Raw genomic sequence first — 16,006 nt, forward strand, 5'->3', positions numbered from 1 at the left:
CTGAGTGACATTGAAAGAAAGGTTGTTCAAATTAGTATATTTCTGAATTACCTGTACATGATTTCACTGTCAGAATTTCTAGTAAGTAACAGCCTACTCAAGTTAAAGAGGGTGTTGATATTGCTAATAAAAGGTGATTCATAAGTGCATGGCAACACAGACTCCTATTTACCAGTGATGGCCTATATGTGGAGAACAAACATGCTGATTCCAGTAGAGTAAGCCTATCATGTAGGCTAAATACTCCCTATTCGTCGCAAGATGGCGGTATATGACAGACCCAAAAAAAGCATACAAAACGCGAGCAGAAAGTTTTGTGAATGTGGGTTATCATTATAGCCTATAACACAAATTACCTGTGTTTTCTTTATGGCGATCGTATTATGTAGGCTAGAGGGTACACCTACTTTATTTTTCAATAAATAATTATACAATAATACAAATTATAAAATATATTTGTCCTTATCATAATTTTTGTGTTGATCTGTGGCTGAAATTCATTAAAAATTATTTTTAAGAAATATATATTTTTTATCACTATTATTTTGTTTTTATCTAAAACGTAATCATGGAGAATTCTGTTTCAAACTAGTGTAGGATAACATTCATTCGGACAACCTTGACCCCTCCCATCTTCTTACCATTGGTGGAAGGACATGCCTATCATCCAAGAGTCACTTGTCTTGCATGTGTTTGGTTGGGGTAATGAGAGTAGTAGAGAGTAGAAGCGGGCTGTCAGAGTGTGCCTTGGGATCCACACGAGCAACACAAAGTATCGGAGTCTATTACGGCACTCTACTACGAGGGCAAGGAGCACCCACGGAAGTCGCCCCTGCAGGATTACTTCACGGAGGTTCACATGGGGAGTTGAAGGACCAGCATGAAGCGCAGCCAGTTAAATATGTTAGCATCCCTGGGTTTTTGGTTACTTGTATTTTTGTGCGTAATTGATTCATCTCGTGCTGCACCTCGCGCCGGGGATAACAATGACTCGCCTATCTCAAGGCGTCCGCGTGCGGTCTCCGATGCGCCTTTGGAACTGTACAACACCACCACAATGCCAAACCACTTACCTGATGATAAACGAGAGATGGTAACTGTTTCTGCCTTCTCCAGAACAACTCCGACCACCGAGACCCTAGGAGAAGCTATGACCCCGTCCCTGACAACCACCCCTGGTACTTTTACAGAGTCTACTAAAACAATGGAACCTACGGTAAAACGCAGGGACGTAACCGCAGACATTAAAATCACAACTGAGGCTGAAACAGTTGGAACTACTACTGTGTATCCACGTATTTCAAGTGCCTTACCGAGCATTACTGGAAAACCAACTGAACACTCGACACCCTCCGTAACATCCAGTACGGAGATCCTGAAAAGCACTGCTGTGCCACCTGTCCCCACCACAACTATGGACAATAGGCAAGGTGAGTAACGTTATCTCCGTTGTGTTGGTCGGCGCCCTGTGGACAAAGGTGAAAAACACTTGAACACTTGAAGTTGAACTGATTGTCAACGAACAAGTAAATTCCCCTGAATCCCACACACCGCCATAAACGCTTAATCGCCATAGAAATATGCTACTTTCCAAATGTGGTTTAGGAATTAATCGTTCAGTTTGATTCAGAAATACGCCAGCATATGAGCACAGTAAATGTACTGTACAGTATGTAGCCTAACTAATATGGCAATCACTGAAACAATGAAAACATGTATACACAAGCGATATTCAACTGAATAAGTGGAATAACTATAACCGGCTATACCGGTAATCTTAGGATGACTCAAGTTTGTATTAAATTAATAGACTATTCACATGCAGATACGCATTCCACTTTGCTCCTGTTTAAGGCTGGATAGTCCTGTTTCCCTACAGTAGGCTATTAGTGCTTGATAAACATTGGCATTCAAGCGTCAGGCAATACACAACACTGGAATTTGGTGCATTTTAACAAACTGGTGTGAAAAAACATTAGAATGGCAGTGGGAATGTTATTTTTCTGTTGCTGCATCCTCAGCCAATAAACTCCCATTGGCTGTGTGGAGAGAAAGGCAGCCGACGTTTTGATTTGTTTCTCTGGGCTGCAAAGAGTTAACAGTGAAAAAGTGGCTGAATGCAGCATTTCGTTCTACAGGGTGTCACTGACTGAGGGTATAGACTGGTCACCCTGTAGGATACACTCTTCTTTTTCACCTTTCTCAGCCATGTTGTCAAACTACATTACCCTTGTCTCCATTTTTTTCTGCTTTCTTATTTCTTTGGAGCAGGTTGTGATAAATTACCCCATATGGGACTCAGGTGCAGCAATGCATCCCTGGGGAAGTCACCTGGCCCCCCCTCAGCATTCTCTTCTATTTGACCTTTTTTGCTGATTTCTGTACAACTGTAGTCCACATTGCAACGCACCAAAACGACATCAGAAATAACACACTGCATCCTTCTACTACACCAAGGCTTATTTTGCTAGTCCTTAACGAAGGCAGTTGTTTATTCAACCCTTTGACTCGATTTCACTAACACAGAAGTTAACTCTCATAAAATGCCACTATGACGATTATGAGATCGATCATTCAGCGCACACCTATGTTCACTCTGTGCCGCAGGGCAACAGATGTCCTCTGTCAACAGCTGCTGTTCCAAGCAGAGAGTGTGTCACTTTGAGCTGAACTATGAACCATGCACATGCACACACAGTGTGCTCCTGGAGCCCATCGTGCAGACCCCCCCACACACACCTACCCCCCACCCCCTTCCACCACTGCACCGCCTGCACCCAGTCTAGGAACAACACTATGAATCTATAAACAGTTGGAAGCAATCCCGGAGCACGGACGGGGGCTTGCAAGAGCTCTGAGGAGGGCACTGGGTGATGATGAAGGCTGAAAGCCCTTGGAGTGGTGTATGTTTTTTCTGTGTAACTGTATATACAGGGTTGGGGGAAGTCAACAGTCTGCAAATGGCCCAGTTCAAACATCTCTCTGCCGCAGCAGCAGCAGCAGCAGCAGCAGCACTCTGGAAAGACTGGAGCGGCTCTTTTAAACACACCAAGAAGAAGCCCACTGCAAACACACACAGGAAATTGCTGGCTCAGGACATAGCAGCTTTGAATACCCAAAACAAAGTATTGGATTTGCTCTGCCTCTCTTTGATCTGAAATCCAGTCCTTCCCTGTCAGGTAGATCGCCTACTGAAGCTCTGCATTACTATCTAATGACAACAATAGCTGCTACCACCAATTAGAAGCAAAGTCTTGATCGTTACTTGTTCCTCAAAATAGCCCCTGAAGATGCCTTCCCGTCTATAGATAGAAACATTTCTACTGAGTAGGCTACAGTATTGCAAAGCGTTTTATTTGCTGTTTGAGTGTTCCAGAGCCATAATGGAACTCACTCGCCAGCATGTAGAATTGTAGAATCATTTCCCCGGAGTCCCACACAGTCTTGCAATGCTTGCACGCTCCAGCACAGCTTGCTTTCCTCGAATGATTAGGGCGGGGAGCCTTTCTCTCCTACACAATAATACCTCTCGGTCGCTGAGATAAATGAAAACCTTGTTGACAGACTGGAGGACACAGAGATTTCAGTTTGTTTAGTGTCACCTTTCTGTCCAGTTTTGGGTTACACGATGTGTCAACCAAATCTTCATACAGTAAGAGAAAGCACTGGTTCTCTGCATATCCGATCATAGGGGGGCGATATGTTTTTGTAAGGACTAAAGCAGCCAATATCACAAACTCTGTTTGGCTTTCTAGTCTGTCGCATTATGTAAGCCGACAAAGGCTTTATTAGAACAGAAAACCATTATTTGATACAGCATTGGGAAGAATCAAAGGTAGATTTTTCTTTGAGAACACACAGACAGACGGATTGTTCTTTTTTCTCCCCCCCTTCACATTCTGTCATGATAGAAATCGGCTCTGTACCTTTCAAATCAGGAAGCGAATGGACCTGAAGCCTTCCATCTGGCGTTCTGCTGGGCAGACTGTCTAAAGTCGATCCAACCGACTCCAGCCACGCTGGCTGGATGTTATTCCGGTGTTCCGTGACAACACAAACATTCTGCATCCAACACTACTGTATGTTAGTGTGTGTATCCAGTGGGTATCAGAGGCCTTCATTAAAAGATGAACAGTTTACCAAAGCCTTTTCAAGGACAGGTGTGTTCAGGAGAGTCCTTTTGCCAACAACACTTGTTTGCCAAGCTTTGTTCCCTTGGCTCTCTCCATTAACAACCGTCCAGAGCCATGTTTGTAGATACAGGTGCCCTTAGCTGAATTTCTCTGCCAATTTGCAGTCTGGATGGCTACTGCCCAATGCATGAGTACAAGAACACACTCAGGTATCAAGATGAAGATTCTGATGTTGTTCAAAACTAATGTGTGTGTGTGTGTGTGTGTGTGTGTGTGTGTGTGTGTGTATGTGTGTGTTTCTGTGTGGTAGGATGTGATGTAACTCAAACATGGAGAAATCCATTGCCCCCGCGATCCAAACATTGTGTCAGTGCAAAATAATTGCCCTCTGATTCACTGTGCTTTTAGTCTCAAGGAATTCCATTAAATCACAAGGAGAAAGGGGCAGGGTATCAAGCTCTGTGCCATTTTTAATGTCTGAAGGGCAGCTCTGATCGAGGATAGTCAGCAAGCTGGCAAACGACCTTCCTTAACGGCCCTATGATGATGCATTATCTACCTGCTGCCAAGCAAGAGAGGGCTCATCCTTCTCCTGCTCCAACCTGTGTGTGTGTGTGTGTGTGTGTGTGTGTGTGTGTGTGTGTGTGTGTGTGTGTGTGTGTGTGTGTGTGTGTGTGTGTGTGTGTGTGTGTGTGTGTGTGTGTGTGTGTGTGTGTGTGTGTGTGTGTGTGTGTGTGTGTGTGTGTGTGTGTGTGTGTGTGTGTGTGTGTGTGTGTGTGTGTGTGTGTGTGTGTGTGTGTGTGTGTGTGTGTGTGTGGTGGGCGGGCGGGCATGAGGGTGTGTAAGCATGCAGGATTGCTTGCTGTCATGAGCTCCGGTGTGTGGATCTAGTGTGGGACTTTGCCTCTGCAATATCTGGATGCACATAATGACTCTAATGCGAGGTGAAAATGTAATCTACTTTTTGACATCAGTTTTCACAGCGCAGGGCCTTGTCTTCAGTTTCAGTTTATGTGCAAAGCATGGGGAAGAAATAAATATTTTGTTTATGATCATATCTCTTTCGAATGATTGTGAGGAAGAATGATTCAATTATCCCCCCATATCACATTTCCAGTGTGCTGAAATTATGCAGACCTGTGCTGTTTCTCGAGAGGATTTTAGAGCAGAGATAAGCAGGCCTGGCTTGTACCCACTCAGTGTTGACTTAACCTTGAACAAGCAAGGCCATGTCTGTTTACCTGGCGTATGTGTTTGTAATAAGGCTTATGCTGAGTAAAAGGTAAAGGTTGTGTTTCGGATCAGAGATTTGTCTTAGGGAGCTTCGTAAAGCCAGATATTTAAAAGAGGAACTTCATAATATCCACTTAAACCCTCGTCTAGCATGTGAAAGGGAAGGCTATAAAAATATCCTTATGGATGTGCCTCGCTTATGTCGAGGGAGTTTGTACAGTGCCTAGCTGTGAATGGCGTTTTGCTCCTGTGTCCCCAGTGGCTTTTGGCCTGTCAACCTCCAGCCAGCTGTCTGCCATTAGCCAGTGCTGAGCCAGACTTCTGTGGCAATACCAAAAACATGGCAACACAGCCATGCAGAACCTGGTTTACCCAATAAACTACACTAGACTCCTGCATGGGTCCTGCATGAAGGGCAGTGCTATGTGCTGACGCTCAAATTCACAATGAAGACTTTTCACATGGTGCCGACTGCAGAGTTGTGCCCTCCTAGTTGGTTGGCGCCGGGAGACCTCGTACCACGTGTGGGCTGCGGCCGACCGAATTGGCACTGATAAGGTGAACCAGCTGCTCCCACAGGGCCTCGGCGCACAGCAGTCCTGTACAGCCGGTTACGATTGCCCGTAAGGTTGCCAGGGGTAACAGAGGGCACCGCCGTCTCTGACTGGGCTGAATCGACTGAGTGTGAGGTGGGAGAAGTGGCCTGCCTCCTGCCATCCATCACTTCCTCTGAGAAAAGGGAACAAAACTTCAATAGCACAACAGAGCAGGCTTTCTTTTATTGCCGCGGATGTGAAGCCTTACAGACCTAAATGGTTTCAAGGTTGCTGTTTTTTATTATTCAGCCTGATACTTCCTCTTCAACCCCAGAGGACAATTGGGCATTGTTGCGACTGGTTTATTTTTGCCACAACTAGGTAGTTATTATGAATCTAATTGCCCGTGTTTCAGTATTGTGGGCAAGTCGAGGGGAAATCCCCCCCTTAATTGTCACATTTCACAGTGCACAGCCAATTTAGTGTAATCCAGTTTCTTCCAGCATGCTTTGATCCTGGCTTCCTCTGCTGTTCGGTGGCAGGCGTTGAGACTTGATCCATTGAGGTGCATGCTGCAGTGGAGTGTGAACCCCAGTCCAGTTTAGAACCATTAGAATTGTATTGACTTTGCACCACTGTGTTAGTGGTTTAATATTAGATGACAGTGAGCTGTGTTTAAATGTATGTTTTTACACATGAATGGATTCCTAGCACTCGATTTTATGCACGTGTGTGTGCATACAGTATGTAAGTGTGTGTGTTTGTGTTGGTAAATGTGCGGGATAGGGATGGATCCCACTTGTATATTAACTGCCCTCAGACTGTCCTGTATGTACAGATGGTCCAGGAGTAGAGCTGTGGTGAGTGATGGGGATGAATTGGTGTTTTAATCCTTTTAAGCAACAGCTAACGCACTTGGCTGTCCTGCTGAATGCTGAGCACTTCTTTTTGAACCCCCTCCCACTCTCATCAATGACTCGGATCTCAAAGGTCCATTATAACGCCGCCGAATGGACGATCATACAGCGTCCTGGCTCCCAGGGCTAATGTGCAGGGGTCACCTCAGCCGCACGGACTACATCATCATCAGCAACCTCATAAATCCTCATATTTTGGTCCCTCTGCAGAGTCCCAGGCATTCCCAGTGCCGTCAAAAGGGGATTGTGTGGGCTGTTTAGCATTCATGGCACTTGCCTCTGCTCTCTCCTCCCCCAGAAGGCTGTCCAGATCAGCTGAAAGCCAGTGTAGCCCCCCCCCCCCTCGTCCCCCTCCCCCTCCCCCTCCTCCCCCTGCCCCTCCCTGCCCCCCTCTGCTCCTTCAGCTCCAGTAGTACAATGAAGGTTGGCTGTAATAATGGTAATAGACGTGAGATGGCAGGGACTCTGGGGATGGAAACGATTTTCACATGTGGATTTTTCCTCCCCCAGTCTCTCAAATATGCCATAATACACACACACACATGGACCCGCACACACATGCCTCAATGCCCCTGTCCCTACAGCCCAGCACATCTCCCTTTTGTTTTGTTTTTTTACTTTTCACCTTGTGTTATGTAAACACACTTCACCAAGCTGCACCCTCTGCACTCATAAATGTCAGCAGCGTTTGCAGTCATGATTACGCTCAGGTGCGGAGAGAGGGCCGACAGGCCAGCGGAGAGGGTGTGTGTGTGTGTGTGTGTGTGTGTGTGTGTGTGTGTGTGTGTGTGTGTGTGGGGCACTGCTGCTTGGCTCTGTTCCTCTTGTCCGAAGTGGTGAGTGTGCACACAGTAAAGGCCACTGCTCTCCCACTTGTGTCCTTTCACTTCATGTTTAGCCACCTCTCTTCCTTGGTCGATAATGTGACAACACCATAGCAAAAGGAACGTATCCCTGTTTGCTTGCCAAGTTCAAATCGGAGTGGATGTGAATAGTCACATGCTCTCTTGTCGTCTGACCTGGAAAGACCCACTGAGGTATTCTGCTGTCAACTTGGCCAACTGTCCCAAATAGAAGTGGTTGCATTTGCATCAAGTCACTTTTTAATCACTTAATTCATCCTCCATAAGACTCTCTATCATTCTCTTGGCTGTGGGCATTAGGTGCGTCACACACACACACACACACACACACACACACACACACACACACACACAGAGCAAAGACAAATGAATACCATTCTCTGTTATTTTTGCTGAAGTGCCTTATGAAATTCCTTGAAGCAAGGTTTATACCAACGCTAAGCACTGTGCTACCTCTGCCTCACAACCAGTGGAAGAGATGTAACCTAGCTGCGGTGTGGGGAGACAACCGCATGGCTTGTATTGATCTGCGGCGAGTTTTACAGCCTTTAAATAGATGCCTTGGGACCACAATCTCCCCTTAGTAATTGGGCCCTGCTGTTAGCTTCAGCTCCGTGGGCTTGGTCACCCCGAACTTGGCCTTGTTAAAGTTGATGGGAGAGAAAGCGCTAGCATCATTGAGCTCTTAATCAAGCCTGCCAGTGCAGGAGGGGAATGAGTCGTCTGCAGGCTATGGGAGAGATGCTGTGACAGGCCTGCGTTCCCATACCTGTACCTGGGAGTGCTGGACCAGAACAGTGTCTTTAAAGAAATAAATAAATAAAAATGATCCCGCCAGCAGATTTCTTCATTAGCAATAAATAGCGTTCCTTTATTCCTGGAAGCAGTGATGGACAAAATGATTCAGTGCGTGGATGGAACCAAAATATGAAAGTAGTTTAGTTCTGAAGGTGAAAGATGAAGGTAGTTTTGCTTCTTGAGCCAAGACCTCTACAAGTCTGATGGTCGATTGTGCTCTGTCTAGTAGTAAAGGCACATGCAAGAGGTTTTTTTTTTCTTTTTCTTTTCGTTCAGACTTGGCTCAATGAAGGAAAAAGAGATTGCTCTCTGCAGGGGTGCCCCACCATACTGAATAATTTACTTTCCATGGAAGACAGCGTCTTATCAGCAGTCGCAGAATAGTTCTTTCAGATCTTATGGAATGGTGGTGGGAGTAGGTTAAACCACCATGAAAATGTGTGTTTTCACCGTATGCCTCTAAAATGGCATATTCCCACTGTATAATCAAATGTGTAATACTTCCATTTTTCTAGCCAGAATTCCCTTTTTGCCACAGGGAATGATTATCATATTTGGAATATTTATGGATTTCTCCAGACAAGGATTCCCTTGTGTATTTGACTTGGTGGTGGGATTTGAAGTGTTTGTGGTCCTTGCTGGAATGTATAAGTCTGTTGTTTTGTTGGAATGACGTCGTAATGTCATTGTCAGCCCAGTTATAGTCTATCTATGGTATAGCATTAATTGTTTTGAACCATTTTCCTTTTTAAACTGTAACTGTAACTCTTTTGCCCAATGATGGAAATTGAATCTAAAATAAACTAGAAAAGCACTCGGAGAGCGCAGACCTCCGCCAAGCGAATACATAACCACTTCCTGGATCAAGATGGTGATACGGATCACTCCCAAAATCTTCCTTGGGTCATTTCAGACCTTCCCTGAAAATGTTATTGCAATTCATCCATAGCTTTTTAAAGAGTTATCTTTCGAACAGACAGACAGACAGACAGACAGACAGACAGACAGACAGACAGACAGACAGACAGACAGACAGACAGACAGACAGACAGACAGACAGACAGACAGACAGACAGACAGACAGACAGACAGACAGACAGACAGACAAATGACTAATTATTGTTTTATCATTGGGTGGCGGTTGAAGTAATGTGTGTACCTCCCCTGTATCATCATGGTTAAGCTTAGCTCACCCATCTTCTGTTCTGTAGAGCAAGCCGATATAGACACCGTTGGATGTCACATTCTCTTGCCTCCCTTCTCTTGTCTCAGTTGTTTCCTACACAACACAATCCCATCCCCCTGCCAAAAAATCCTGTGGATGGTTGGCATTCCACCCCGTATAGGAAAACTTTTGTTTCAAATTCTGCAAGGATCAGACCCATGCTCCCATGACCTTTCCTGGTTCAAGGTCATTGTTGTAAAGTCTTGTCAGCTTGACCCCACCTTTGAGGGTAGTGACCCACACTTAAGTTTTGGACCCTCTTTTCTTTTTAATGGTACACTCCTCTACATAGCTTTGGAAGTGTCACTGACGCACTACAGCTGCTCGTATGCAATACCAAATGGGAGAACCTTAATTGTTGAGAGACTGAAAAGTCCCTGAGCATATTATCAAATTATATTGTATTAGCATTTGCATTTATGTTTCATTGTTTATCACATTTAGGCTTTGCCAAACTTGCACTTATTGTACAAATGTCATCTTTTCTCTGAGAGTAGCCATTGTGGCTAATGCAATCAGTTCTATCAGTTCACCACCACTGGCTGAGGATCAGTCATGGATGACTGCTCACGCTTTCAGCACAGTTCACTGGGAGATCATGGAGCCTTATGGGGCATCAGCAGTCCCAGGGAAGGGAGTGCATGGTGGTCACATAGATTACTTACTATATAGATATAATAGAAATCCTGAAAAGCATCAAAATACAGAAGAAACAGAATGGCAGTTATTTTCTGGTAAGCTGTCAAACAAAGCTGCCTTTAGTCTTTTTTAAAGAACAAAAAAAGGTATTTTGAAGCGTTAAATGCTAGTGCCCTTTGCACACGGCTCCTCTTAGACGTCCGTCGCCTCTGTCTCCATAAAGGGCCCGAATAACTTCTTTCCTATGGAGCAGAAAATGTATGCACCGCTGGAGGCTCGGAGAGGACGGGGGGAGAGCCGAGTGCTTTAATTGCCATTGTGCCGTGCATTGTGTCCTTTAACCAAGCTCTGTCATTGTCCATCAGCCCCTTCAGACGGAAAAGAACCGCACAGCGTCATGACCGAGAGACACACTGGTTCCTGTGTGGTGATCTCACTCTCTTCTCCTTTTTCTTGCTTCTGCTCAGCCCCCTGCTGTGTTGAACTCTCTCTTCTTCCCCTCCCTCTCAGCCTCATTCAGTTCTCCATCTTCCCTTTCCCCCAGCTGATTGCCCCCTCCCTGTGTCCTGTGATTGGTGCGTAAGTGGTGTCTCACCGCTGGAGAAGGTTTGCAGTGCGCGGCTGGTGTAAGTGAAAGGGAGTCAGGATATCGCCAGCTGAGTCATTGGCGCGAAAGCAGCGCGGGTATGAGTGGTGGAGAGCAATGGTGAGGAGGTCAAAGATGATTGTGGTGTGTGGTGTGGAATGGCGAGGCCAGATCTTCACATTCTTGTCCACAGGGAGTGTGAGGAGCTCAAACGTGCGAGGCCTACAGGAATAGTCCCTCCCCACCTCTGAGCTTGGGAGACTTGGCTGCTTCCACTTCACTTTCACAGCCCAGCTGACAACCTCATTACTCATCTGTTTTAGTTTTCTCCTCGCTTACCTATTTTTAAGAGAAATGCTGAGGCTTGTGGTTTTTATGGTGTGTGTGTGTGTGTGTGTCTGTGTGTGTGTCTGTGTGTGTGTATGTGTCTGTGTCAGTATAAATCGGAAGAGCACATGCTGTTTGGAGTGAAATGCCATAGAGAGCCATTTTATTTTCTAATGGAGATTCATTTATCTTTATGATTTGATTTGATTTTTGTTAGTAATTCAGAGGTTTTATGGGAACTCGTCTGGCTTGACAGTCCCGAGACAACCTGTCTGGTAACCCCAATCTATTTGACCCCAGTGAATCTGACCTTTGACCTCTTTGACCTCAGCCATATGGAATCTCCGTGACGGTCAACTTATTGTTGTTGTAATGGGCGCCACCATGTGCTCGTGGGCTTAGTGCGCCTGCAGACTGATGAGCAGTACAATTTGAACGGCACTGCGGTGACGGTTGATAGAACGACGGGTTGTTTTGGCTGGTTTACGAGACTCTTGAGCGCTGCTGATGCAAAGCTCGTCTGGCTATTGATCCCAGGGCTGAATCTACTGATCCCAGCGCTGCATGTGCTCGGAGCCAGAAGACCAACAACAGAGAGAGGAAGATGGAGGAAGCCAAAGCTGTGAGACAAGAAAAGCGCGGCGAGACAGGCCGGTGAGCCAGCGGTCACGGGAACGAGCAGACTTTGCGTCGGTAATCCCGCCATAGCAAACAACGGCCGACAGCACGAGGAGAGGCCCGTAAGCAGCTTTTCTCCTTTGTTCTCGTGTCGTCGCTGGATGCCGTGTAACCTGAGTAAATCGTTCACCCCGGTTTACAGATTTGGATGAGCTGTGCTCGCGAAAAGCACAGTGATCGTGTTGCTGTTACATTTCATTACACACTTGTCATCATCCTGTCCAATGGCCCTGAATATCTCTGGCTCTGTTTGCCATGTGTCTATAGTAATAGCCATGTTCTTAAAATGACACCACATTGTGTGCTTGTGTTTCACATCTCATCCAGCTTACTCCTAATAAATCTGAAACAAACCGGAGCATGGCCGACTGATATCCTTTTACCCTGATTGGAGGGACTTCAAGGATGGCTTTGTTGCCACCACAGGCACTATTAGAGGGGAGGGAAGGCTGGACTGCAGATGGAGATAAGATTGCTGTCAGTCGTATGTGTGTGTGTGTGTGCACCTCCTCTCTGTTTCCCACCTCTCCAGCACTTTGGGGAATTGGAGTCATTTGAGCCGTGCTTGTCGGAAGCCTAGTGCACACGGCGCACACACACACACACACACACACACACACACACACACACACACACACACTACTAGGATATCATCGTTGCAGAGAGCCACGGAACATGAGCAAAACACCCAGCAGGGGCCTTGGCCAGTGAGTTGCGCCTGCAATATGGGAGGATAGCCTAATTAGTTTCTGAATGTCTCCCAGGCACCTCGTTGGGAGATTACTCGTAGTGGTGGTGATGCTGTGGTCCACCCCACCCCTCCCCTCCTCCCCCAGCAGTAGGGAGCCTCATGTAGCAGAACATGCTGCAAATCAGGGAAGATGCTCTGTTTACACATGGCGGGGATCAATGACTTTCCCCAAATCAATGAGGATCTAATGGCATGTGTCATCCCACGTGACCTATTGTCCTTTGAAACTTGGCTGAGGAAACCCTGTGTTAATAGGGACATAATGGAATTTGTCATTTATTTTTTTGTGTTTGTTGTCCTGCAGGATAGTATCGAGAAAAGGGTGTTGACAACATCGAGGTCACATGTGTGCCTCCTTTACTTAGCTATGCATATCAATACTGATACCAACATAGTGTTTGCTTTTTGTTGTACCTGCTGTGGAGTCTTTGTCTGTGTTTGCTTTATGTTGTACTTGCTGTGTAGTCTTTTGTTCGTGTTTGCCTTATGTTGTACCTGTTGTGTAGTCTTGCTTGTGTGCGCTATATGTTGTACCTGTTGTGTAGTCTTGCTTGTGTGCGCTATATGTTGTACCTGTTGTGTAGTCTTGCTTGTGTGCGCTTTATGTTGTACCTGTTGTGTAGTCTTGCTTGTGTGCGCTTTATGTTGTACCTGTTGTGTAGTCTTGCTTAAGTGTGTGCTATATGTTGTGGGGCCAGAGATGAATTCCCATAGCAGTGGACAATAAAGACTTCTAATCTAATAGATGGATAAATGTCTGACTGAATTTTGAACATGAATTTCAGTGAGGCATTGTGTGTACAGTACGTATACATGGCTCACTTGGTTGAGTGGTTCACTTCTTAGCTCCATATAGGTGACGGGCAGACTGTGTTAAGGAGATACAGGGGCAGTACAATGGGGTGTGTGTTACCTACTGCTGCACATATACTCTGCAGTGCCAGCAGGTGGGTCCACAATTTGTTGTTGCCCAGCAGGAGACCCATCCACTGTAACCGGGGATAATATGATGTGACTCCATTCAATTTCTCCAGTAAAGAGAGTGTGTGTGCGCCCGGTGAAGCAGAACTGAAATGGCGGCGTTGCCAAACGATGTGTTTTTTTTTTCAAAGGAATACTAGTGTAGATTTATAGCAAATAGAACACCAAGAGGACGCCATAAAAAGACACCGCATCAAGGGGGAAAAAAAGAGACTCATTTGTGTGGCACTGCTCGATAGACACCCATGAAGTCATTGGAAATGTGCAACTCTCGCAGTTGTGTTTTCCCTCATGCTGTAAGCCTCTGGTGGTCTGGTTACAGCACACAGAAGGGGGGTCTCCTCATGGAGACATCTGCTTGCCATCAATCTGCAAACCCTGCTGCCTGCTGGGTGTTCCTTGCTGGGTTGGGAGAAGACCACATTGGCAGCCTGGCGTCAGATGACTGATAGGGGGGTCACCAGTCATACCAAGCTGCCCACAGACACATGGGCATGCACTGTACTCCCCCCTTCCTCTTGACTTGTCATGGTGTTGTCCCCCATCAGGGAGGAGACTTGTAGTGCAGTAGAGAGATGGCGGCTCTTTCTGTTTGTGATCAAGCCCGTAGTGGGATATATGCAGATGGACTGCGATGCAGCTGTACTTTATTAGTCCAGGCCACACGACTTTATACTCCGTCTCCTCTTTATCTGCCATCAAGAGAAAGAGAGAGAGAGAAAGAGAAAGAGAACTGTCGGAGAAATCCAAAGTGTCACCTGAGAGCTGTGCTGAGCCATGCCCAGCTGAGCTGAGCTCGGCTATACGGAAAATCAGCTTTTTCTGTCAGGCTTCTCCTAAAGCCGGCAGTGGTGAGGTGACAGCCCGACTGGATTTATTCCGACTCTGCTCGGGATGTAGGCGTGCCACTGAATGCTCGTCGGCGTCCCGGATAAATGTACCTGTCAGAGTCTGTTTCCCTCTGCTTCGTCTTCTGTCTGTCTGTCTGTCTGTCTGTCTGTCTGTCTGTCTGTCTGTCTGTCTGTCTGTCTGTCTGTCTGTCTGTCTGTCTGTCTGTCTGTCTGTCTGTCTGTCTGTCTGTCTGTCTGTCCATGAGCTCACGATTCTGGAGTCTGCTACTGTGGGAGAACACGCGCTCCAGCATCCGCCACCACATCCCAACACCCCAACAGCCTCATCATCCGCATCCCGCGTTCGTCATGGGAACACACAGTCATGTAATTTAGCTCCAGTGCTCTGTTGTTGTTTTTTTCCCCCCTTAATCCACAGCATGAGATTATCCCTCCAAACTCAGATGGGACTCATTCACAGATTTGTCTCAAATCTGCATGAATTGCAGCAGAAGGTAAATAGCGTGCCATATGTCTGCTGGCTCAGCACTGCCAATGCAATCCAAAGAAAATGTCACGGAGAGAGAGGTTTGCGCGGGCCATCGGTTTGCTTGAGCGGATGTGCTGCTCTGCCCTTTTCTTGTGGTCTGCACTTTGTCTCGGCGTTGTTATTTCTGTGTGTTTGCGTGGAGACAGTCTTGTGTCAGCACTTAGGCAGTGTGTGTGTGTGTGTGTGGAGCGGGAGGTGGTGGGGTGCACCCTAATGGCTGGATCTCATCTCTGGCGGACATGCTGTAAACACACCACAGGGATCCACCACTCATTATCTGAAGAGTGTGTGTGTGTGTGTGTGTGTGTGTGTGTGTGTGTGTGTGTGTGTGTGTGTGTGTGTGTGTGTGTCTGTGTCTGTGTGTGTCTGTTTTCTGTCAAATGTCAGATCGCTGGCCACTACCTGCTAACATAACACTATTAACTCCCACAGCCTCTGAAATGTCAGAAAGCGCAGCCTTGCATCAAAAAGCAATATTTGAACTTCTGCACTGTTTTAAATGGTGCAATGGGCTGGAAATCTTGTTCTGTAAACACTGTCGCTTCCAAACGATTTCCCCTGAAATCCACTCAGATAAAAAATGATTTAGTCTGGGCCTTTGTTGATTGTACTGTTATGATTTTGAAAGGAATGTACAGACAGGATAATCAAGTATCTGATCTGTGAAAGTGATCACACTTTTTCCGTGAGTGCAGGATGAATGGTGGATGCTGCATCAGCTTGATGTCACCCGCCTGGCTGATCGTATAGACAGAACATTATATAAGGCGTATGTATCAAGGATACTCAGCAGGCTTTGTTTAATGCCTGTTTCCAGTCCGATTATTTTATCTTTTACCAACTCGGCTTCTGCGACTGCAATTTCGTCTTCTATCTTCTAACTTTTTGGTCAGAACCTAATAGGAAATATTAGTACATTTACAGTACTTGCCGTCAAAGCTCGTCATCTGTCACATACT

At 46.2% G+C, this 16,006-nt stretch overlaps 1 protein-coding gene across 1 annotated transcript in view; it reads left to right on the forward strand.

Moving 5' to 3' along the window:
- The first annotated feature begins 742 nt into the window (after window positions 1–742).
- The window catches only part of si:dkey-220k22.1 (multiple epidermal growth factor-like domains protein 9), a 106,221-nt gene continuing 90,957 nt past the window's right edge, over window positions 743–16,006 (forward strand). Inside the window, exon 1 of the mRNA XM_062554731.1 lies at window positions 743–1,430. Within this exon, the coding sequence (XP_062410715.1) occupies window positions 881–1,430 (550 nt within the window). The 5' untranslated portion in view covers window positions 743–880. The remainder of the gene's footprint in view (window positions 1,431–16,006) is intronic.

This window comes from Sardina pilchardus, chromosome 14 (assembly GCF_963854185.1).
Source record: "Sardina pilchardus chromosome 14, fSarPil1.1, whole genome shotgun sequence".
Lineage (NCBI taxonomy): Eukaryota > Metazoa > Chordata > Actinopteri > Clupeiformes > Clupeidae > Sardina > Sardina pilchardus.